Source organism: Miniopterus schreibersii (assembly GCF_964146895.1).
Source record: "Miniopterus schreibersii genome assembly, chromosome: 12".
Lineage (NCBI taxonomy): Eukaryota > Metazoa > Chordata > Mammalia > Chiroptera > Miniopteridae > Miniopterus > Miniopterus schreibersii.
The window spans coordinates 73,748,731-73,771,835 of NC_138112.1; the positions used below are offsets into that span (position 1 = coordinate 73,748,731).

Sequence of the window (23,105 nt, forward strand, 5' to 3'; positions counted from 1 at the left end):
ATTAAAAGCAGAGCCGGGTTCGGGTCCCAGGGTGCCCTGCGGCCCCTGGCGCCGCGGGCCGCAGGGGAGGCGGGGCCTGTGCTGGTGCGCCCCGCCCTCACTTCCTGCGCCGGAGCACTGCATTGTGGGAAACTCCCGGTCCTCGCATCCGCAGCTGCCGCCCGCAGCCCGCCGTGGCCCGCGGAGAGCGCCCAGCGCCGAGGTGGGAGAGCCGGGAGCCGCAGCGTAAGGTGTGCGGAGGGGGGTCCGCGGCCGGGGCCGGGGCGGGAGGGGGCGCTGGCGGTCCCGGGGCGAACTGGCCGTTCCCTGCCTTGAAGGTCATCACTCTCCCGGGCACGGCAGCCCCAGGGAGGGGGAGGGGGGGCAGCAGGGTGACGTCAGTGTGAGCTAAAAATAACCGGGGGTAGGTGGGGGAAGCAGACCACCTGCCCTTTGCAAACGTGACTCCCAGCAGCTGGGTGCCCCTCCAGAACGGCAGGGGGTGAGGGGCTGCTGGGGCTCCCTGGAAAGTGGAGCAGCAGCTGGGACACCCCCATCATGCTGTGACCTTCAGGCGACCTTCCCTGTGGTTAGTGTCCCTGGCCTCGGGGAGGAACCTGGGCTGCCATGGCCCCCTCTCCCTGGGGGTGGCAGTTTCTCAACCTCCCAGCGGAGAGGCAGACAGGTGGCCTCGAGGTATGCAGGGAGGGAGCACTCAGGCCCCAGGTAGCTAGGCGCCCAGCCCGACCCCCTTCACCTCTCCCTGTGCATTAAGGATGGGACCAGACCTTTCCCACAGCCCAGACTCCCATCCTCTGCCTGGCCCAGACGGTGAGGCTGATTGACAGGGCATGTGCCCACCCCAGGCTAACTCTGGGGAACTCCTCTGCCCCTGGAGGCAGGTGCAGCCTCTGGCTCAGGAAGGACACCCTGTCCTTGAGCTGGAGCAGGTGAGGCTGGTGTTGGGGGTGGGCGCCAGGGCAGATGGCCTGTCACTGCCGTTCTGGCTTCTCCAGCCTCCTGGGAGACACCTCAGGTTTTTCGCACCCAGATCCTGGTTGCCTTGGACCTATTCCTGCCCTGCCGGCACCAGAGAGCCCAGTTCCAGGTTCCCACCCTGCCCTGCCCCCCCAGTCCCTCTCTGAGAAGGATACATGATTGATTCTGCCCAGACCCACCCTGACCGCATACCCTTCTCCGGGCTGGGTGGGCTCTCACTCCCATCAGGGCCTCCCTGTCCTGGACCAGTGTCATGGACACAGCAGGAGTGCAGACAAGATCATTTTATAGACAAGGGAACTGTGGCCTCTGGCTGGTCTCATCCCCCTTCCTCCCGGCCCATACGGGGCCCATAGCCCCTGCCTGTGTGGTTGGAGGGTTTTTCAGGGAGTGGCTGGGGACAAGTGGAGGTCGGGCCCTGGAAGAGGAGGATTCTGAGCTGGGGCTTTTGGGGGGTCCAGAGGACTGAGCAGTGTGTCTATGACAAGGCGGTGGGGGCTGGAGAGGAGGGCCTCATTGTGTCTCCCTCCAGGCCCACGTAATGCCCAGGGGTGAGCTGTCTTGAGCCGCTGTGGTCCAGCCACCTGCCTGTCCACACACGCCCCACACAGCCAGCCAGCACCGTCATCATGGAGTCCAGAGGGAAGTCGGCCAGCAGCCCCAAGCCCGACACCAAGGTGCCCCAGGCTGGTGCTGAAGTCAGAGCACCCCCGGCTGCAGACGGGAAAGCCCCCTCAGCCAAGCCTGGGAAGAAGGAAGCCCAAGTGGAGAAGCAGGAGCCACCGGTGGCCCCCACTCCACCGCCTGCCAAGAAGACCCCCAAAGCAGACCCTGCCCTTCTCAACAACCACAGCAACCTGAAGCCATCCCCCCCAGCCCCCAGCAGCCCCAATGCAACCCCTGAGCCCAAGGGCCCTGGAGATGGGGCTGAGGAGGACCAGGCCCCCAGTGGGGGCCCAGGGGGCCGAGGTCCCTGCCCCTTCGAGAACTTGACCCCCCTGCTGCTGGCTGGGGGGGCGGCTGTGGCAGCCGCAGCCCTGATTCTTGGTGTGGTCTTCCTGGCCCGGAAAAAATGATGGCTGGTACCCAGGTTGGGGACCAGCCACTCCCTGTACAGACCTTGGGGATCTTGTGCATGCGAATTCACACACAGCTATCTATCCATACATACATAGGAAACATATATACAAGCACCCCCACAGACACACAGAGGGAGAGATGGACAGGCCCTGGGCAGTGGAAGCCAACCCCCCCTTAGCTGGCCTCCAGCTCTTCCCCCTCCCAACCTCCCGGGCAGAAGGAGCCTAGGCTCCAGGGTTACTGAGCAGCACGGGATGGAGCTGTGACATCGGGCAGAGGGCTCAGGGCCAGGGCACGGACTGGGTGGACCCTGAGTGTGCCAGCCTGTCCCAAGGGGCCCCAGTATTCCTCTGGGTTTCCCGACAGCAGCTTCCTGATGAGCCCCCAGGGTAGGAGGGAGCCCCAAGGCCGACAGGGGTCCAGGATGGGCTCTGACGTGGGCCCAGCCGTGTGGGGACATTAAAGGGTGTGGCTGTTTCACTTTCCCCTCTTCTGCTCTTTGCTTGCAGCTGGAGGGGTGGGGTGTCTGTCTGGGTGGGCCACTGCACTGGGACTGACCTGAGGCTTCCCTGCCACCTCTGCCTGTCGCCTACGCCCTAGCTGGGTAGACAGACCATCCTGGGGGCAGCTGAGAGCCAGGCAGGGAGGGGGTGGATATCAAGGACCTGCCCTGCAGCTGTGTCTGCCTGGCTCCCAAAGATGCCCCTGGAGACGGCCCCTCCTGCCTTGCCTCACTTGGCGTCCTTTGAGTCTAACAAGCGTATAAATGCAATAACACAGGTAGAGTAGAACCACTTGGTGGGTGACTGTCACCCATGTCCACTGCCCCATTGTGCCTGCAGGGACACCATGCTGCGCGGCCCCCCTCTCTAGTGCATCTGGTCCCAGCTTGGCCCATGGTGCCATGACATTGGGCAGGCTCTGGAGGGTGGCGGTGGGCACTGTGGGAATCTGACGAGCCCTTCCCTGGCCAGCTGGCCACTGGAACCCTGGGCCTGACTGGAGGCTGAGTCTACAATAAACTATTGTCCAAAGGCTGGGCTGGTGTCCTCACCTGCACGTGGCTGGGCGAGTCGAGGGACACATCCACACCACCCGGCTTTCCAGAGAAGGTTCTCACCAGCCCTCCCCACCACCTTCATGCTTTTTTCCATTGCTTCGATCCTGGCGGGCTCTGCTCACAGCCCCTCTGGGCCTGCCCCACCCCAGGCAGCCACAGCCAGGCCTTCCTGCTGCCCTGACCCATGACGGACACCCAGGGGCTGCTGGCCACACTGCACAGGGCGGAACGAGGACATGGGGTAGGGAAGGGGGCCTTGTTCCTCAGGCTGGCCTCTCCGGCCAGGGGTCCCCTTTTTCTACACCCCTCTTTGCAGTGAGCTCCCCATCCCTTGGGGGGCACAGAGGAAGCTGCTGGAGGTAGGGGATTTCCTCCTCTCTTCACCTCCCATCCTCAGCTCCCTGTGCCCACTCCCCCTGCCTGGTACCCCAGCTGCAGACAGGCTGTCAGGACATGGGCTGGGGGAGCAAGGCCCACTGGGTGCCAGGAACACTGCTGTGGGGGCTTTGTCACCCTGGCCCTCTCCCCCCAGCCTTCTTTGAGAGGATGTGACTGGGGAACACATCTTTCCCTTCTGGTCCTCCCTGTACCCGCCCTCCCAGAGCGGCATACCCTGTCAGAGCACCCACATCTCAGGCCCAGATAAGTTCCTGGTGAATGTCCAAAACAGACCAGACACACTCGCCTAGGTCCACTCCATGCCCAAGCAGCAGCCTCCTCCTGACCACCACTGTGCTCACCCGCTTCTGCTACCCTGAGCCAGCTGGCCTGAGCCTGACCACAGGGGCCTGGCATTGCCCACCCCCACTCGTTTCCAGCTGCCCCCCCCCCAGGCACCACCTGCAGTCCAGGCCCCTCTCCCATTCTCTATTCTGTGGCTGGCACCGTAAAAACAAACCAACCAACCCTTCTGACATTTTAGAATGTCACCTGGTGGGGAGCTGAGGTGGCGGAGGCTGGGCTCTGTCATCTTGTCTGGTTGGTCCTTTGGACACTGTGACATTCCACCCCCATGCTGCTTCCTTCTGTTTAAGGATTCCCTATGACGGGGTGTTGAGGTTGTTTCAAATTTTTTGCAACTTTATTATTATTATTTTAATCCTAACCTGAGGATATTTTTTCCATTGCTTTTCAGAGAGTGGAAGGGGGAGAGAGAGAGAAACATCGATATGAGAGAGACACATCAATTGGTTGCCTCCCGCTTGTGTGTGACCAGGGCCACAGATTGGCGCCAGGGATTGAGCCTGCAATCGAGGTATGTGCCCTTGGCCGAAATCGAACCCAGGACCCTTCAGTCTGTGGGCCCACGCTCTAACCACTGACCCAAACTGGTTAGAGCACTACAGAGCTACTTTTAAAGTCAACAAAATTCCAGACACAAAAAGGATTCAGGGTCTAAAAAGTGCACACTATAAATACAAATCAGACTGACAGAGAAATCTGGGAAATGGGAGCTCAGGTGGGCAGCACCAGCTCCAGGAACGCTGTCCAAGGGCAGCCCTGCTCCCACCAGGGCTCCAGGTGGACTCCCCGGGGACCTCCGCTCTCAGCCTTTGCGTTCCAAGCACCAGCATCTTAGGTTTCCCCGTGCCCATGTTGATGCACCACGGCACAGGTGGGCTCCACAGGACACAGGCATATACAGGGATGAAGAAGGTGCATGTGTGGGGGCCACTTTCTGTTTTCCTCTGGAGCACCCCTCCCACCCCCAGGAGTGTGCAACACCGTTGGGGACCCCACGCACGAATGCATTCTTGGTATGCCTGGGGGTTAGGGCTGGCCGATGCCTTTAGATCCCACCCTCCTCCAGATATGGGCATGGGCTGGGGGTGGTTTCAGAACCCCTCTTCCTCCATGAGGCAGAGGTGGCAGGTGACTCATTACTCCTAACCCTCACCCTGACTACCAGGCCAGACCTCTCTCACTCCCGGGTCTTCAGCACCCCCCCCCCATCTCACACCTGATCCCAGGGCCGGGCAGACAGAGGCACCCCGCACCCCAGTGACCGGTGGTGGTGCACCTGGACATCCCTTGGCCCAGGTGTGCTCCGGAAAGGCGGGCATCACCGAGGAAGGGAGCAGGGGTGCCCGGGAGGCTGGAGGTCCTCCAGCACTCAGAATGCCACGTGGGACCGCGCCCTCACTGGGAGCCGGGGGCACCCTCAGACGCGCCGACCTGGGCAGGGGCATGTGCACGCAGGAGACAGACCAAAGGTGATGCCCACGCAGGAACGCGGGAGCCCACCCGCCGGGCACCCTGCCAGAGCCCGGGCGTCCAGGAGGGTCCCCCCGCGAGCGCAGGCACTGGGTCCCCGCGGGGACGCTGCAGGCCGGGCTGCCGCCTCCGTCCCGCTGCAGAGACGGCGGAAAGGACGCGGCTTCGCGAGCCCGGGGGAGGAGCTGGGCTCCGAGCGGCCCCCGGGAGGACCTGCACCTGCAGCTCCGCAGGGGCCGCGGGCAAACTGGGGCCGCACCGGGGGCGCTCCGGGATCGCGAGTCGGATGCCTGAATCCACAGGGAGGGACCCTCGTCCGCGGGGCAGGCGTCTCGGCTCCCGGTTCGCGTCCCTGGGGAGGGACCGTGGACGGAGGAGAGGCGGGCGGGGCGGGGGCGGGGCTGGAGGACGGCGCGTGCGCCCGGCGCCGCTCCCGGCCCCGCCCCCAGGCCGGCGCGGCACGTGACCCGCGTTTGCGTAGTCAGGCGCGCACGCACGCATGCACGCACGCTCGCCAGCACGCACGCTCCGCGCACGCGCAGTCCGTGATCCGACCGCCGGCGCCGAGCCCATGGCGTCCGAGCGGCTGCCGAGCCGGCCCGCCTGCCTCCTCGTGGCCAGCGGCGCCGCCGAGGGTGAGGCTCCGCGGGCGCGGCGGGGCGGGGCGCGGCGGGCGCCGGGGGCCGGGGGCCGCGCGGAGGGGCCGCGTGCAGCGCGCGCTGGCGGGAGGCCCGCCCACTCGGGGAGCCGAGCCCTGCCCTGGACGCGCCGCGCGGAGCTGTCCTCGGGCGGCTGCCGGGCGGGGGGATTCCGGGTGGCTCCCAGCGCCCGGAACCTGGGGTCCCTGCCCCCGGGACGGCGGGGTCCAGGGCCTGGGAGGGGCACGGGCGTTCCCAGGCCGCGGCGGCTCCCACGGGCCTGGGTCGGCGGCCGCGGCTGAGGGAGGATGGGCCTCCTGGGCGGGCCCGGCCCGTGCTCTCCGGTCCCCGCGCCGCGTCCGGCCCCTTGGCGCACACCGGGGGCCAGGCGGCGTTGGGGAGGGGCTGTCCAGGCGGGTGGGGCGGGAGATGCTCGGGGACAGAGGACCCCGCGCCCTGCCGAGCGGTGGAGGTGCCGGGAGAGGCCGGCGTGGGGCTCCTGGGTGCGGCGTTGCCCGCGCGCTCACTCAGGGCCGGCAGGGTGGAAGTGAGCAGGTAAGGACACTGATACTGTCCTCAGTGCTTCCCAGGGCCTCACCTGTCTCCCCCTGTCACCGGGGGGAGTGATGAGCCCAAGGTCATAGCGCCGCAGGGGGAGGACCGGGCTTGGGGCCTGGGGTGGGTCTTGGAGCCTGGTCTGCTCAACTTCTGTAGCTGCACAGATGGGCCTGAACATCTGTCTCCCGCCCACCTGGACAGTCCCTCTCCACCCGCCTTCCTGTGACTGGAACCATAGCCCCCCCTCCATGAACAGGACCTTTGCTCCCTGGGAGTGGGGCTCAGTCGTGTGTCCCCCCCCCCCCCGCCCTAACTCAGGGGAACCGTCCCTGTTGGTTTAGTCAGCGGGTGAGCTGAGTGTACGGGAACCACACACTTGCATTTGCCTTCTGGAAGGGCCTCTAGGACCAGGCTGGGGAGAGAGCCCACCGTCGGAGATGAGGGGCCAGCGGGGCAGTGGGGTGAGGTGGGGAAGGGGCTGCTCCTCAGGGTGGGTCTGGGACCAGGAGAAGCCCTGAGGTGTCTAGGCAGCCTCCTTGGGCGGGAGGGGCTGTCTTGCCCAGGGCTCACCCTGCATGTCCTTCTTGCAGGTGTGTCAGCCCAGTCCTTCCTCCACTGCTTCACACTGGCCAGTGCGGCCTTCAACCTGCAGGTGGCCACCCCTGGGGTAAGTCCAACCACCCCCTCTCCCACCTCTCTTTCTTGGGGGAGGCCCGGGGAGTGCTGTTGCTCCTGGGAGAAGTGGTGAGCCCAAGGCTGCTGTGACCCCGGAGGGATCTGGCTCAGGCTGAGGGGCCAGAACCCCATTGTCATTATGGGTGAAGGTCTGCACACGAGAGCAAGGACGGTGCAGACCTTCTGCCAGGAGGGCTTGCAACTCTTGACGGCAGGGGACTCGGGTCCAGCAGTGACATGATAAGTGTTTATCACTGCACGTTTCCAGTGTCACCCTGAGGTGGGTGGGTCTTTAGCTGCTTTGTAAGCAGGAGACAGGACCAGCAAGGGCGGGTGGGGTTGAAATGGAGCTCGGAGTGTGTTGAGCTCTGGTGAGGGGACTGGGCTGTTGCGTACCTTTGTCCCCGAGGGACTGCCATTGGTTCCCAGCCCCCATCAGTGTTTCTGAGCATCTCTGTGAGCCAGCAGGGGATGTCCTGCGCTGACCTCTTTGGCCTTGGGGCTCTGACAGGGGAAGACCATAGACTTTGTGGACGTGAACGAGAGCAATGCACGCTGGGTACAGGACTTCCGCCTCAAGGCCTACGCCAACCCCGCCAAGCTCGAGTCCATTGATGGTGAGGGCCCAAGACCTTGGAGGTTTGGGCATGTGGGGTTCTAGGAGGGTTTGTAGCCCTCACTATGCTCTCTCACTCTGCTCCTGGAGCTCCCAGGCCTTGCTGCCAAGTGCTGTGACTGTCCATGGCTATCTCCTGTCCCGCCTCCTGGGCCCAGAGTTCCCCAGCTCCCCCAGGGGTGAGGTGGTGGGCACTTGGAGATATGGGAGGCAGGAATGGTGTGTGAGCTTTGGGAGCCTTATGTGGTGTAGGGAAAGTGAAAAGATTGGCGTCTGGTGGCAGGAGCAGAGGGGACTGACTGGCCCGTGGTCTCCCCCAGGTGCCCGGTACCACGCCCTCCTGATTCCCAGCTGTCCCGGGGCCCTGGTTGACCTGGCCAGCAGTGGGTCCCTGGCCCGCATCCTGCAGCACTTCCGCTTGGAGAGCAGTAGGTGACCCCTGGGCCTGGGTGTGTGGGGAGGGGCTTCACAAATAGGGAGGGGAAGCTCAGTGTGGGTGGCAGCTGCTGTGGGGTGCCGGGTTCAGGTCTTAGAGCTGGAAACAGCAGATCGCTTTAGATGTGGAGAGCCCAGTGATCCTGACAAATGAGGGTCAAGTTTACTCAGCTGTCTCACATGAGGGTGGGCACTCTTCCCCCACCTCTGTTTGGCACCCCTGCGGGCCCTCTGCCTGGCCCCCTTGGGAGTGAGCGGGCAGGATGCTGGCTTTGTTCCTGGTGGGAAAGCTTGGCGTCCAGGCTTGGGGCTGTGGCCAGCAGGGGCTGGGAGAAAGGCCGCTCTGTGGAGACCTGGCCTGCTGCCTTGGTCTGCCTTGGGCTGTGGTGCGCATGTCTGCTGGGTGGGGGTGGGACGCTCATTGGGGACCAGCAGACAAAAACCCAGGCTCCACACAGTGTCCTTTGTCGGTGAGAACGGGGCCTCCTGTCCTCACCGGACAGGCAGTGATTGTTCCTGGCCACCTCAGCCGTGGGAACGCACTTGTGCCAGGCAGCCTCTGGGTGGGAGGCCCAGAGCCAAGGCAAGCGCTCAGCAGGGCGGGGGCACTGCCCCTGGAGGCCAGGGGACAGAAGGAGGGCTCAGCCCCCTTCCCACTGTGTTGGGAGGAGGGACGTTTCCAGGTGGGCTGCCGCTCTGTGACGGTGGTGGCATCCAGTGATGGTGGTGCCGTGAGATGTTTGCTGTCAGAGGTCGAGTCCGGGCCTGGAGCAGGACAGGCTGTTCTGAGAGGGGCAGGGGGCAGTGGGAGCAGTGTTCCTGGGTTGGCAAGTAGACCTACGGTGCCCTCGTGACTCCTCATGTACTTGTTTCTCAGGCGCCAGAAATTGAGATTTGAGCTGGAAACAGCCTGTTTGTGAAGCAGCTTGCCATGTTTCCGGCAGGGAAGGTGGGGGCAGCGGCCTCCAGGAGTTCTTCTGTGGGGGGTGCTGGGAGAGGGGCCAGGCTGGGTCCAGGACCTCAGGCCCTACTTCACCTGCTGCTTTCAGAGCCCATCTGTGCTGTTGGCCACGGCGTCGCCGCCCTGTGCTGTGCCACCGAGGACAGATCCTGGGTGTTCCAAGGCTACAGCCTGACCGGGGTGAGTGCAGCATGGGGTGGGTCCCAGGCAGTGGTCAGGCCTGGAAGCACAGGGACATCTGGGTCCCTGTGGGGGTCCACGGTCCCTCTGTCAGGGGTGAGTCACTTGTCCAGAAGGCACCAGGCTTGCATTTGTCTGTTGTCTGCTGTTCTCTCACTCCCCTCTCTGCTGATATTCTGGAGGGCCCTGGTCAGGCTGTGGGTGAGGGACAGATTCTGCCTCACCCAACCCTCGCAGCCTGGGTTTGCTGAACCGGCTGTGGCTGTGGGAAGAGCGGGGTGCGGGGCCAGTTTGCTTTTGTGCCTGACTGGAAGGAAGGGCTCCACTGGGTGGAGGGCCTGGACTTAGGGAGGGGCCTGGCTGGTGGGCATTCACAGGCTGGGAGCTGCGACTGGCCTGGTCCCAGGTCCAGGTCCAGGTGAGGACTGGAAAGGAGAGGAGCGTGGGCAGCCATGACCCCCACCCCACAGGCCAGCTGGCTCTGTGTTCTCCTCCAGGCCTTTCCATCACTGCAGGGCTTTGCTCGTGCTGGGCACCCATGTGCCCTGATGCTGGGGGAGGGGGTGACAGCCCTCCCCCCACTGCAGGCTGGTCACCCCTGGAAGCCCCACAGTAGAAGGGCCTTCCCCTGGGGTTTAAGTCATAGAGCAGTGATGTACACCCCCAGCCCCACAGGGCTTGTGCCTGCCTGACCCCGAGGTGGTACCCCCTTTCCCTACAGCCCTCTGTGTATGAGCTTGTCAGGGCACCTGGCTTTGCCCACCTGCCTCTCATTGTGGAGGACTTTGTGAAGGATGCAGGCGCCAACTTTAGTGGTGAGCTTGGGGGCCTTACAGGTGATGGGTGGGGGCCACATTGGCTAGACAGTCTCCTAGAGCTGAGCACCCAGTGGACCTCGGTGGCTGGCTGCTCTGAAACCTGGGCAGGCTGACCACAGTCCACCTGGCGCTCACAGCCCCAAGAGAGTGGGTGGGGTGGGTCTGGGCATGACCGCCTGTGTCGCTGCCTGAAGCCTGTGCTCTTGGGTCTCCTGCAGCCAGTGAGCCTGACGCTGTGCATGTCGTGCTGGACCGCCACCTTGTCACGGGCCAGAACACGAGCTCCACCATCCCTGCTGTGCAGAACCTGCTCTTTCTCTGCGGCAGCCGGTGAGGGGCCATGGGCCATGGGTGTTAGGCGGGCTTCTGACTTGTGGTCAGTCCGTTTGCTGGGCCATGTTTCCTGTGATGGCTGGTGCTGGTGCCCGGGCCTTGACCTGGTCTTGTCCTGCAGGAAGTGACTCGCTCCCCCACTGAGCCAGCCTGCCAGTGGAAGCCCCGCCTCCAGACGGCCCAGGTGTCCCCAGAGGCAGCTGGACTCAGGCCTCCAAGGACCCTGCCTCTGTGACAGCTCCTGAGAGTGACTTCGTACCCCGACCATGCCTGTTGGGAGTGTGGAAGCCTCCAGGAGTCAGCCCTGAGGGATGTCAGGTCTTGCCGGGGTTGGAGGCTGAGGGTGCTGAACTGGCCACCAGGTGGGGCTCAGATTCCACGTTGAGCAGTCCATGGAGAGCTGGTACCCAGTGAATCAGCTGTGGGTGTGCCAGGGTGGAGTCGTGGCCCCTCTGGTTTTCCTGCACCAGCACTGGGGGTCTCCCTCTGCCTGTCCTGTACACCCACCTCAGGGAGCAGAGGCCAAACATCCCTGGGAGCCAGGATGATTGTGCTGGCTGGGCAGTGACAGGCCGGGGTGAGGGCTGTGCCCAGGCTGGTCTGCTGTCCCCCAGCCCTTCCAGTGTTGGTTGGCTTTGTGGAGAATGCCAGCTGGCTGGAGCTTGTCAGCACTTTTGACTTGGGTCAGAGGTGAAGGAGAATGCGTCTTATTGTGGTCACAGCTCCAGGGCCCCCAGACTTGCCCCAGTTTCAACCCCTGCCTGCGGGTAAGCATGTTGGCCTGGCCATCAGCCGTCTGCTGGTTTCACCACATGGTGATGGCTGGCTGCACAGAAGCTCAAGATCCACCTTAGGGGTAGTGTCTGTATTACCCATAAAGAGTTGAGAACACCTGCTGAAGGCTTTTTTTTGTAAATACGTTTTTATTGATTTCAGAGAGAGCGAGGGAGATAGAAACATCATTGATGAGAGAGAATCATTCATCAGCTGCCTCCTGCACGTCCCCTACTGGAGATCAAGCCTGCAACCCAGGCCTGTGCCCTGACTCGGAATCGAACCAGTGACCTCCTGGTTTATAGGTCCACACTCAACCACTGAGCCTCATGCCTGGGCTTCCCAAAGGCTTCTCATTGGCCACAGCTACTCTATGCTCAGATTAGGAGCCTGTTTCCTGGGCAGCCTCTGGGTCAAGGCTCTGCTCCCTGCAGTTTAGTCCCCGATCCTGGGTGAGGGGCTGGGGGTCACTCAGGAGGCTTGGAGGAGAGAGAAAGCCCAAGGAGTAGGCAGGGGTGGGTTTGGAGCCTGGTTTCCCCTGCCCGTGTCTTTTGGGATTTCCCCACATGCCCAGGGGTGTTTAAAACAGACCCCAACGTCCACCCCAGGCAACAGTGCAGGGACGTTCACAGCAGCGCTGTTCACGGGAGTGGGTGGACACGACTGCAGTCCCATGAATGAATCCTGTCAACGGGCAGCATTACTGCCACATGGTGGACATTTGGCCATAAAAGCACAAAGTCCTGCCACACCCTGCCACATAGGCAGACCTTGAGAACATGCTGAGTGAGAAAAACCAAAGGGCCGTGTGTGTGGCCAGTTATGTGGCATATCTAGAAAGTCCAATGGTTTGTTTGTGGTGGGAGCGGGGCCGTGGACGTGTCTCCTTGGGGGGACTTCTAAAGCTGGATGCTGGTTGCCACACACCCCGAGCACTAACACTGTCTTGTCAGGCGTATATGTAGTCCCTAGGGCTGGGAGGCACCCAGCAGAGGTGGGGTCATAGCCCCCACCCACCACTCTTGGACACCCAGCTGGACCCCTTTGCTTCACAGTAGCCCTCTTAACATCCTGGATGGGCTGGGCCAGGCCCAGCCAGGGCACTCAAGGTGGCACAGCCCACAGTGGGGCCTGTCCCTGGAGCCCTTGAAAAGGGTGGTGGCCACTCCAGAAGTACCAGGACCCTGCTGCTTTGACTGGAGTAAATGGGGATGCAGCCCTGCCTACCTCCAGTGGCTGGGGCCTGGTGTCCCTGTGGGAAGCTCTGGAGAAAAGGTGGCCAGATGAATTATCAGAGAAAGCCTCCCAGGTGGGGAGGACAAGGTTCCCTGCTGACCCTCAGGTGTAGCCAGCACAGTGTCTCAACAGGTGAGTCTGGACACACGTTTCTGCCCACACAGGCTTGGAACGGGCAGGTGGGACACATGTGGCCCCTCATCCTGCTCCCTGGGCACTGCACTCTCACCCTGCCCTGCTGCGTTCTAGGAACAGAGGCTGGCCATTCAGGAGGGAGGGGTCACCTCATCAGTCCACCTGTCACCACCCCAAGCTCCTCCCAGTACAGCAGCCTGTGGTGCTGCAAAGTCTAAGCGGTGCCCTAAGTGTCTTCACAAAGTTGTGCCACGCCCACTCCAGGTTTCAGGGGTGTGGACATCTGGGTTTAATGGGCCAGTGCTACTGTGCTGTGCCCACCAGGTGGCGATACTGGCCTGCACAGGAGCCTGGTCTTCCTGGCCAGTGCCTCAGCCCCAGTAGCCACACAGGGCAGCATGTGCACAGCCCAGGACCCCACCCCCAAACCCCTGGCACAGCCCAGGGGTCTGGGGGCCATCACAGGATCTGGGCACAGGAAGAGTGCAAGTGGGTCCCCACCCAGCAGTGGGCAGGCAATGTTGCTCATGCCAGGGTATGTGGGGCTGTAGATGCCTGTGTTGCCCGCCTGGGGCCCTTCTGGGGGTCGACCCAGCCCTGTCTAGGCTGGGCCCAGGTTGCTGTAGATGGAGGGGGCAGCTGATGCCAAGGGGGTAGGGGGTGGAGTCTAGAAATGAAGCACAGCAGAGAAAACATGACTGCTTTAATGCATTAGGCAAAGTTACATAAAATCAGAAATCTATGATCTGTCCCTGCTCCCAGCGGTAAAAAATGATTAGTCACCAGATGTGTAATCAGACCCAAATTCAAAGCCAACACTCATCTGTGGCCCGGCCTTGGGCTATTTTCCATTCTCTGTGCTGAACATTCGGTCCTAGAAATGGACAGAGGGGCCAGGGAAGGTGTGTCAGGTTACCCTCTGCAGGTCCATGCCACTGACAAGGCCCTCAGTGGGCCCTAGGATCTCTCGGGGCAGCACACCCAGGGTCCCACAGAAAGTGCCCACTCTTCCAACCTTGCCCCAGGGCACTCACCGCCAGCATCCGCTCCAGCTTCACGGCATCGGCAGCAAACTTCCGGATCCCATCCGAAAGCTTCTCCACGGCCATCTGGTCCTCATTGTGCAGCCAGCGGAAGGCCTTCTCGTCCAGGTGGATCTTCTCCAGGTCACTGGCCTGGGCTGGGGGTACAGGTAGCAGGGCCCTCCACATCTGCCCGCACCCGTGATCCCACCCAAGGCCCAGACTGAGCTGCCTTGTGCCCTCCCAGCCCTTGTATCCGCATGGCTCCTGGTGCAGGTGGGCCCCTGCAGCCTGGCTCAGCCCTGCAGCTGCCCCCCCTCCCAATCACCCACACCTCTGGTGACCTAGGTGCAGGCGCTGGGGCCTTACCAGCCTTGGCTGAGAGTGTAGGCACCAGCTTGCTGTTGTCCTTGAGCAGCTCCCCCAGGAGCTTGGGTGAGATGGTGAGGAAGTCACAGCCGGCCAGTGCCTTAATCTCGCCCGTGTTGCGGAAGGAGGCGCCCATGACAATGGTCTTGTAGCCAAACTTCTTATAATAGTTGTAGATCTTGGTGACACTCTTCACTCCTGGAGGCCATGACCCAGGCAGTTACTGGGCGCCCACCACCCACTGTTCTGCCCACCCAGACCTGCCCCGTGTCTCAAAGGGCTACTCACCAGGGTCCTCCTGAGGCTCGTAGGATTTCTTGTCCGTGTTGGCCACATGCCAGTCGAGGATGCGCCCCACAAATGGGGAGATGAGTGTCACGCCCGCCTCGGCGCAGGCCACCGCCTGGGCGAAGGAGAAGAGCAGCGTCATGTTGCAGTGGATGCCGTGTCGCTCCTCTAGCTCCCTGTGGAGATTTTTTTTATCAAACCCACATTTCCAAACAGAGGCAAGAGCGGTCCCCAGAGACAAGACACAGTGCTTGTCTCCAGCCAACACCAGCACTGGGGACCCCAGTCCCTCACCTCAGCACAGGACTGCCTGGGGTTGGACACCACGGAGCCATCTCTCTGACCACAGCGCTGTCCTACTGTCTCACCTAGAGCCACAGCCTCCTGCCCACTCTCACCCTTCCCAGGCCACCCTGCAACAGCCCCATCTCCACCATGACATACTGGGGCTGAATCCTGACAGGGCAATGGCCATCCTGTCACGTGGCCGGGGCATGGGCTGTGACAGCTGAACCTCTGCTCAGGTCCCTCCTGCCACAAATTACCACCACGGGACAGTTTCAGAAGGACCTCCATTGTGTGGCCATGTGGGGGTGGTCAAGAGCCCACACTCACACTGGGCATTGGCAGAAGGCACATCAAAGTGGGTAACAGATGACCCAGATATGTGCCCATGAGAAATGACACAACGTCCACACCAAAACTTGTACCTGAGCATCACAACTGCGTCACCCAAGAGCCCCAGAGGTGGGGACAGTCACGTGTCCACCCAGGGTGAAGGGACACAGACACAGAAAATGCAGTGTGTGGACAATGGAACATTTGCCTTGAAAGGAAGGCAGCCCTGACAACATGCCAAGAGAGGAGGCCACATGTTGTAGGGCTCCGCCTGGATTGTGTCTTCCAGAAAGTGACATGCAGAAACAGACTGGAGGGTGGTCACCGGGTGGGAGTGGAGCAGACACAAGGTTCCTAGACACAGCTGTTCCCTCTGGGCTGCTGGTGAGACCACAGAGGGCCGATTCCAGTCCTCACAGCTCTCCCACATGGGGCGCATGTTGGCATAAAATGATCTGTCTACAACCCATGGGTGTGAGCATGCCTGATAAGGACAGGCGGGTGACATGCCTGTGGGTCTCATGGGTCACTTGTTTCTGAGGGTCACTGAGCAGGACCTTGGGATCCGGCCCTGGACACGTGGCTGTCAGCTGGTTCACCTGGACCACGGGCCCCACGCCCTGAAATGGGGAGACACTTACTTTCCAGCCTGAATTCCTTCCCAGGTGGACGACAGCTTTATCAGAATCCGGTCCTTGCTGACCCCGACAGCCTTGTAGAGCTCGATGAGGTGCTTGGCTCGGGCCACCATGGCGTCCTTGTCAAAGGAGAGCCTGTAAGAGCCAGGGGGCTGCAGTGAGGGGACAAGCCAGCAGCGGGTGCCCTGGCTTGGAGCAACATAGAGCCCCACCTCAGATCGCCTTCCTTCCTGGGGCTCACTGAGCCCAGCCGGAGCAGACTGCAACGCAGGGAGCAAGGAGCACTCACCCAGGACTGCGGGCCCAGCAGCCCCGCCCCCACCCCACCCTTACCTCGCATCTACTTCTGTGGACACACGGCCTGGAATCTTCTTTAGTATTTCTGCTCCAAACAGCACATAAAGTTTGTCAATAGCATTTTGAATCTGTTCCTCTTGTGACCTGAAATTCAAGGGGGAAAATGGGTCAGTACTTGTTAGGTTAGTGCACAGGGCTCGACGAAACAAATTCTGTTGTTCCTTTGTGAGGATCCTTTCACTCCATCTTTCTTAAAAATGTTTTTTATCATGGTAAAGTATACAGAGCAGAAAATGGACCACCTGAACCACCTCTAACTGCATAGCTCAGAGCACTAAGCACGTTGGCTCACAGCGCGGTGCAGCCGTCACCACCTCCCCCTCCAGAACTGCCACCTTCCCCAACTCAATCCCTCCATCTTTGGGCAGGTGAGAAAATCATCTCTTTGGAGCTGCCTGGGCAGACGAGTAAAGTGCACACAGAAGGGTCTCAGGCCAGCATGTCATGGTCAACAGTGAGGCAGTTGGACCAGGGCGGAGGTCCTGTGAGTGCTGAAGGCACCCCCAACTCCAGGAGCACCGAGGCCTCACTGATACACGGGGGGGGGGGGGTGTGCACGGTGGAAGGCGGGGCAGACTCCCACACACCACCCGAGTGTCCCAGCAGGGGCCACAGTTCCCTGAAAACACCGTTCTCAGCTGTGCATGACGACCCTGCTGAAAATGTGAAATGACACCTAGGAAAGGCAAATTTATGAAGACTGCCTCAGCGTGGTGGCCTGGAGGAGGGGGCAGGGACTGACCACAGGGGCAGCAGGGAACATCCTGGGACTGGATGGCAGCAATGGCTATGCCACAGCATAAACCTCCCCAAGAAACTGGACTGTGCAACTAAGACAATGACTTTTACTCCAAGAAAGCTGTTACAGGACATCAACAAAAAAGACATCTAATGACAGAAAGCAGGTCAGTGGCTGCCAGGGCTGGGCCCCTGGCAGGGAAGGGGAGCTTCGATGCTGCAGGTGCTCTGCACCCCGACTGCTTCTGTGCACAGGCTCTGAGCTGCACACTGGCTTCGTGGAAACACCACTTTGGCAAAGCTGATGAAAACACATTTAAAAGGCATGTCTCTTGAGCGCAAGACAGCTGAGAACTAACTCAGTGAGGGAGACGCATGGACTCGCCTGGGCCCACGGATGCCCCTCAGCCTGCAGCCCGCAGCTGTACCTTGTGTCCCCAGCAGCACTCACCCGCCCAGCTTCTGGCCGTAGGCGATCGCCTCCTCCACCAGCTCCTGGTAGGCGGGCATCTGCGCAGCTGCCAGGATCAGGGAGGGGTTGGTGGTGGCATCCTGTGGCTTGTACTCATCGATGGCTAGAGAGGTAATTTTGGAAAGCAGGAAAGTAAGTGGAGGCTTGCCTCCACCCTGAAATCTGTGACCCATCCCCTCTAAGCCCTAAACACGCAGAGTCCAGTGTTTTCCGAGTCGAGGTACAGCCACACTTCCCACACACGTCCCTCCCCACCCTGGAAGGCTGGCCACGGGGCAGCTGTTTGCACAAAGATAAAATCACCAACAAGACTAACACCGGAGCCCTAGCTGGTTTGGCTCTGTGGTTAGAGCGTCAGCCACGGACTGAAGGGTCCCAGGTTCAATTCTGGCCAATGGCACGATGTGTCTCTCTCTTTGAAAAGCACTGGAAAAAATATCCTCGGGTGAGGATTTTTAAAAAAACCCTAGTGCCAGAGACGGAGGGTGCCCCAGAGACAGGTGCCCTGTGAAGGCTGACTTCCAGTGTTGGGTGGGAGGGAGGCAGCTGGCAGAGTTCAGCAGAGGGTGTGTGCACCTTGCTTCCACACGGCGCCAGCGGCAGGGGCTGGACACGGTGATCGAAGAATGCTTTCTGTCTCTAAACCACTCTCTACCCAACACACAAGTTCTTGCTAGGTAGCCAAGCTAGGAATCCCAGGAGACCATGGGGCTTAACCCGGGGTCTTGCTGACGGGCCGTCTAAGGAGCACAGAGGAGTGCAGAGCAGCCAGAGGGCAAATTATTATTTTCAGAGAGTCCTTAATGACAAAACTATGGAGATGGACAGAGTAGGGGCTGGCGGGAACAGGCAGGAGCGGCTCAGGAGACGGGCAGCTGTGTCCTAACTGTCTGGTGAACACATAACCCTATGGTGCTGGCGCCAAGTTCCTGGTTCTGCTATCACACCCCAGCCACCTAGGATGTGACCACTGCGGGGAGCTGGCCAAGGACTCACGGGGCTCAAGGGGCTGGTTTTGCAACTTCCTGTCTGTTTCAAAGCAGCAGGTTAAGAAGAAGTGCTCTGGAGTGGTGCTGTGCAGGTGCAAACACCCTCAGCCGAGGCACCGGGGACAGTGCCTTTCCTCCTAGTTGTGCCCCGATGGAGCTGACGTTTAGCAAAATTAAAAGACCCATCTGGGATTCAACAGATGGGCTTCAGGTCCAGGGACCCTCAAAGTAAATGCAAAATTGGGAGGGGCCCTGCTCTAGGCAGAGTGTCCAAGGCTTTGATTATATTTGCAGAGGCCTACAACCCCCCCAAAGGTAAGGACCTTCACTTCATCAAAAGACGAGTCTGGCTGGTGTGGCTCAGGGGTTAGCGTCCTCCCCAGCACCGAAATCGGAGGCTCAGCTCCCCGCAGGGCACTTGCCTGGGGTGCGGGCTGGATCCCTGGGGGCCTGCGCAGGAGGCCGCCAATCCATGTTGCTCTCTCATCGATGTTTCTCTCTCTCCCTCTCTCTCTAAAAAAATAAAAGTAAAATAACCACAAAACCGAAGGCCCACAACTGCCTACCAGCATTTATGGGTATACAGTACCACCTAATGTATTCTTATAGAGTTAATATTCATTGAAAAGTAAAAAATGTCAGTGTTTGGGTTTAGATATTTCTAAAGAAAAAAGGAAGTGGGGGGAGGCAAGCATTCCCCAGGCGGAGGAACAGACCAGGCGGCGGGAGGCAGCCCAGACCCGGGAGAGGCGGGGCTCGAGGTCTGCGGGGCGGGGTGCGGAGGAGACCCCGACTCCGCGGGGGGCAGGCGCCGCCGGGACGCCCCGGCCGTCGGGGGTGCCGTCCCCCCGGGCGAGCCTCGGGCCGGCCCCCAGGGGGCGGGCAGGCGCCTTACTCGGCCCGCAGGGCTCTGCCGGCCACGAACTGCTCCCCAAACGCGCTTACTCACGGCCAGCAACGAGGACGACGCCCGTTTCTCAAGTCACCATGAGACAGCACAAGGGCGGGGCGTCCCCCGCGAACCCCGCTCTCCCCGCGGGGGCGGGGCTGAGGGTGCACCGCGGGCCCCGAGCCCGTCCTCGCGACGAGCGGTTCGGACCAGGAGCGGGGGCGTCACCCCGACCCTCCGCCTCCCCGTCAGCGCCCGGCTCCGGCCTCGCAGCCCCCCGCCCCGCCCCCGCCCCGGGCGGTCTCGCGGCCGCCACCCGCACCCCCACCCGCACCCTCACCCCCACCCCACCCCCACCCCCGGGCAGGGCTCAGGGCGCCGGGCGCGCGACAGGCGGCGTCAGAGCGGGTTCGGGTCGTTCTGGGCCCGGCCCCAAGTCGCGTCCTGCTCAGCGGTCAGCACTCGCTGGACAGAACCGCCCGGTGCAGCCTCGGCCGCGGGACCGGCTGCGGGTCCGCCTCGGACCCTCCCCGCCCTGGAGCCCTCAGGGCCCGACCGGCGGGCGGCGCGCACGGGCGGCGGGGGCGCCCTCGGGGCGGGCGGGGCTCGCGCTCTGCGCCCCGCTCCCGGCCGCCGCCCGGCCGCCCTCCCGCCCTCCGGCCCGGCCGCCCCGGGCCCCCGTGTCCCCCCCGTGTCCCCCCCGTGTCCCCCCGGGAGCGGGGCAGCCGGACGGCGGGGCCCGGAGCTCGGCAGCGGGGCTCCCCCTCGGCGCCCGCGCCCCGCACGGCCCCGCCCGCGCCCGCGCCCGCGCCGCACCGTGGAAGTCGCCCGTGTCGGCCACCACGGTGGTGACCCGCTTGAGCTGGTCCAGCGCGCTCTCCATCCTCTGCCGCTTCACCGGGGAGCCCGACATGGCGCGGCGGCTGCGGCGGCGAGGCCCACAATGCCCCGGGCGCAGGCCCCGCCCCCCGCCGCCGGCCAATCCGAGAGGGCGAGGCCACGCCCCCGAGAAGCCCCGCCCCGTCCGGAGGCCCCGCCCCGCCCGGCGGCCCTGCTGCGGGGTCCGGTCGGGGTCGGGGTCGGCTCGGGGTCGGGTCGGATCGGGGTCGGGGTGGGCTCGGGGTCGGGGTCGGCTCGGGGTCGGGGTCGGGTCGGCTCGGGGTCGGGTCGGGGTCGGGTCGGGGTCGGCTCGGGGTCGGCTCGGGGTCGGGTCGGGGTCGGGTCGGGGTCGGGGTCGGCTCGGGGTCGGGTCGGGGTCGGGGTCGGGTCGGGTCGGGTCGGCTCGGGGTCGGCTCGGGGTCGGGGTCGGCTCGGGGTCGGCTCGGGGTCGGGTCGGGGTCGGGGTCGGGTCGGGTCGGGTCGGCTCGGGGTCGGCTCGGGGTCGGGGTCGGCTCGGGGTCGGCTCGGGGTCGGGGTCGGGTCGGGGTCGGGTCGGGTCGGCTCGGGGTCGGCTCGGGGTCGGGTCGGGGTCGGCTCGGGGTCGGCTCGGGGTCGGCTCGGGGTCGGGGTCCCGGCCCCGCGCGGTCGTGGGTGAGACGCGCGCACGACGCCGGGAGAAGAGCGGGCGGCCGGCCCGGCGCAGTCTCCCGCCGCCCTCGGGGCCCCGCTTCCCGCCCCTGGGGGAGCCGCCCTCGGGGCCCCGCGCCCTGCTCCCCTCCGCCTGGCCGCCCCCTGGGCCCAGACGTGCCCCCACTTCCCGAAGGCGGGGCGGCGGGAGACCAGGCCTGTGGTTTCGGGGTCACCTGCGGACCCAGAGCCACGGGGACCCCCCGCCCTGGGTGCTGGGCCCCACCCTCTGAGCAGCACCGGGCCCGGGTCCGCGTCTGGCGAGAACGTTCCCGGGGGTGGGGGGTGGGGGGGCCGCTGACCCCGGTCAGCGGGGAGCCGAGGGAGGGGCAGGGGGGGGGCTCGCGGGCCTGGGGCTGGCCTGTGGGACCCCGGCGCCCGCCTCCCCGGGCAGCTGGGGGGCAGAGGGGGAGACTGCGCAGGCTTCTCCGCACTTTGGGGGTTCACTGTGAGGGGAGCAGGGCCGTGGTGTGGGGAGAAATGACCAGTGTTTGTGGCTCGCAGCAGGAGAGGGGCCGGCTCAGCCCGGCCCTGGTGGACGGGGGCTGGGGCCCAGGGCACTCTCCCAAGGGTGGCCTTTGTCACCCGCCAGGATGTCAGTATGTCAGGGACGAGCGGCTGACCTGGGCACAGACGGGGCAGGAGGGCAGACTGGCACAGAGGCCCTGCTGGCCGCTCCCCTTTTTCAGGGTGTCTGAGGAAGCAAGTCCAGGAGCTGAGAGGGGAGGACTGGGGGGCAGGAGGGACAGGGTGTGAGGCCAGCACCCAGGGGAGGGCCGGGGAGGGCCAGTGAGATTCGGCCGAACTGGGTGTGGCCTGTGGGTTTAGCCACCTGTTCCTCCTGCTCCTCTGGCCGGTGTGGGAAGGGTGATGGGGTTTGGGCCCCGGCAGGTGCCGGGACAGAGGCCACCAGCTGAGGCAGGGAGCGGAGCTGGGCCCGGGCAGCACGCCTGGGGAAGGTGCTGGGTGGGGTGGTTGAGTCAGGCGGACAAGCACAGGACAAAGGTCTCCAAGGGCCCAGTGTGGGAACCCCACCCACAGCCTGCGCTCCGCCCACAGACCATGTGGGTTTAAAGGCTCCGTCAGGCCCTGCTGGTGTGGTTCAGCTGGTTGAGCGTCACCCCGGGCACCAAAAGGTCACTGGTTCAATCCCAGGTCGGGGCGCAGGCCCGGGTTGCAGGCTCCATCCCGTCTCGCGTGCAGGAGGCAGGCGATCAGTGACTCATCATTGATGTTTCTCTCCCTCTCCCTTCCTCTCTCTGAAATCAGTAAAGACATATTAACAGCCTCAAAATACAAAGGAACCCCACGGTCTGGGAAAACATATTTGCCAAGGATGCATCTGATAAGGGGCTAATTTCCAAAGTGTACAAAGAACTCATAGCACTCAGCAAGAGGAAGACAAACCACCCAGTTAAGAAACGGGCAAAGGGCCTGAATAGACACTTCTCCAAAGAGGACATACGGATGGCCAAGAGACACATGAGAAAATGCTCAGAGTCGCTAATCATCAGAGATGCAAATTAAAACCACAGTGAGGTCTCACCCCACACCTGTCAGAATGGCTCCATCAACAAATCAACAAACGCCATGTGCTGGCGAGGGTGTGGGGAAAGGGGAGCCCTGGGGCACTGCTGGTGGGAATGCAGACTGGGGCAGCCGCTGTGGGAAACAGTGTGGAGGGTCCTCAAAAAATTAAAAATGGAGCTGCCTTTTGACCCAGAGATCCCACTCCTAGGAATGTATCCTAAAATCCTGAAACAGTAATCAGAAAGAATATATGTTCATAGCAGCACAGTTTACAGTAGCTGAGATCTGGAAACAGCCAAGTGCCCATCAGCAGATGAGTGGATGAAAAGCTGTGGGACATTCACACCATGGACACTACGCAGCTGTAAAGGAGGATCTCGTGCCCTTTGGGACAGCATGGAGGGACCTGGAGAACATTATGCGGAGTGAGATAAGCCAGGCAGAGGAAGACAAACATCACATGATCTCGCTTATACGTGGAATATGAAGAACTTAATAAGCTGATGAACAGAATAGATTCAACGAATGTCAGAGGGAGGGAGGAGGGCGGGTGGGTGGAGGGGGAGAGAGTAACCAAAGAACTAATATGCAGAGATGCACAACCCAGGACACGACAATGGTGGGGAGAGGGACTGGGGAGGCGGATGGGACGGGGTGGAACGGGTAACTGGGGAGAAAAAGGGACATCTGTAATGTTTTAAAACAAAAAAAATAGTAAAGAAAAAGGCCATACAGGCCTGGCCTGGTCATTTTGGGAAAGCTGCCGCCTGCATCTGTGGACAGCTGTAGATTCAGGTCACCAGACCACGTGCAGCTCCCAGGGGGGTTTGGTGCCCTCCTGGGGTGTGACACGAACATCCTAGAGTCTGCTCCCTGGGGTTCAGCAGCACATGGCACGTCCACAGAACCTGGCGGGGCCCTTCCAGCGGGCCAGAGAG

The 23,105-nt window shown here is 62.6% G+C and overlaps 3 protein-coding genes across 10 annotated transcripts; 2 read left to right on the plus strand and 1 right to left on the minus strand.

The window, feature by feature from the left end:
- Nucleotides 1-40: 40 nt before the first annotated feature.
- Nucleotides 41-3,095, plus strand: CEND1 (cell cycle exit and neuronal differentiation 1). 4 transcript variants are annotated; one of them, XM_081154417.1, is made up of 3 exons: nucleotides 142-230; nucleotides 755-810; nucleotides 1,511-3,089. In XM_081154417.1, the coding sequence occupies exon 3, from the start codon at nucleotides 1,608-1,610 to the stop codon at nucleotides 2,052-2,054; it is 447 nt and encodes a 148-aa protein (XP_081010543.1). In that variant the 5' UTR covers nucleotides 142-230; nucleotides 755-810; nucleotides 1,511-1,607; the 3' UTR covers nucleotides 2,055-3,089. The 4 variants fall into 4 exon arrangements, with proteins under 4 accessions (XP_081010542.1, XP_081010545.1, XP_081010543.1 ...); XM_081154416.1 differs by lacking the exon at nucleotides 755-810 and having other exon boundaries at nucleotides 41-230; nucleotides 1,511-3,095; XM_081154419.1 differs by lacking the exon at nucleotides 755-810 and having other exon boundaries at nucleotides 115-202.
- A 2,727-nt stretch (nucleotides 3,096-5,822) lies between these two features.
- GATD1 (glutamine amidotransferase class 1 domain containing 1) lies at nucleotides 5,823-11,437 on the plus strand (the record flags this gene model as incomplete). Of its 5 annotated transcripts, XM_081152892.1 has the most annotated exons (8): nucleotides 5,823-5,967; nucleotides 7,119-7,195; nucleotides 7,715-7,820; nucleotides 8,140-8,247; nucleotides 9,304-9,395; nucleotides 10,117-10,210; nucleotides 10,432-10,543; nucleotides 10,668-11,437. In XM_081152892.1, exons 1-8 carry the CDS (start codon nucleotides 5,832-5,834, stop codon nucleotides 10,672-10,674), a joined length of 732 nt encoding a protein of 243 aa, XP_081009018.1. In that variant the 5' UTR covers nucleotides 5,823-5,831. The 5 variants fall into 5 exon arrangements, with proteins under 5 accessions (XP_081009018.1, XP_081009020.1, XP_081009021.1 ...); XM_081152894.1 differs by lacking the exon at nucleotides 10,117-10,210 and having other exon boundaries at nucleotides 5,873-5,967; XM_081152895.1 differs by lacking the exon at nucleotides 8,140-8,247 and having other exon boundaries at nucleotides 5,877-5,967.
- A 1,942-nt stretch (nucleotides 11,438-13,379) lies between these two features.
- On the minus strand, nucleotides 13,380-20,021 carry TALDO1 (transaldolase 1). The gene is made up of 8 exons (XM_081152891.1): nucleotides 19,888-20,021; nucleotides 17,173-17,296; nucleotides 15,960-16,067; nucleotides 15,630-15,761; nucleotides 14,371-14,546; nucleotides 14,083-14,280; nucleotides 13,726-13,871; nucleotides 13,380-13,565 (listed from the first exon to the last, which is right to left on the minus strand). Exons 1-8 carry the CDS (start codon nucleotides 19,982-19,984, stop codon nucleotides 13,533-13,535), a joined length of 1,014 nt encoding a protein of 337 aa, XP_081009017.1. The 5' UTR covers nucleotides 19,985-20,021; the 3' UTR covers nucleotides 13,380-13,532.
- Between the last annotated feature and the right edge of the window lie 3,084 nt (nucleotides 20,022-23,105).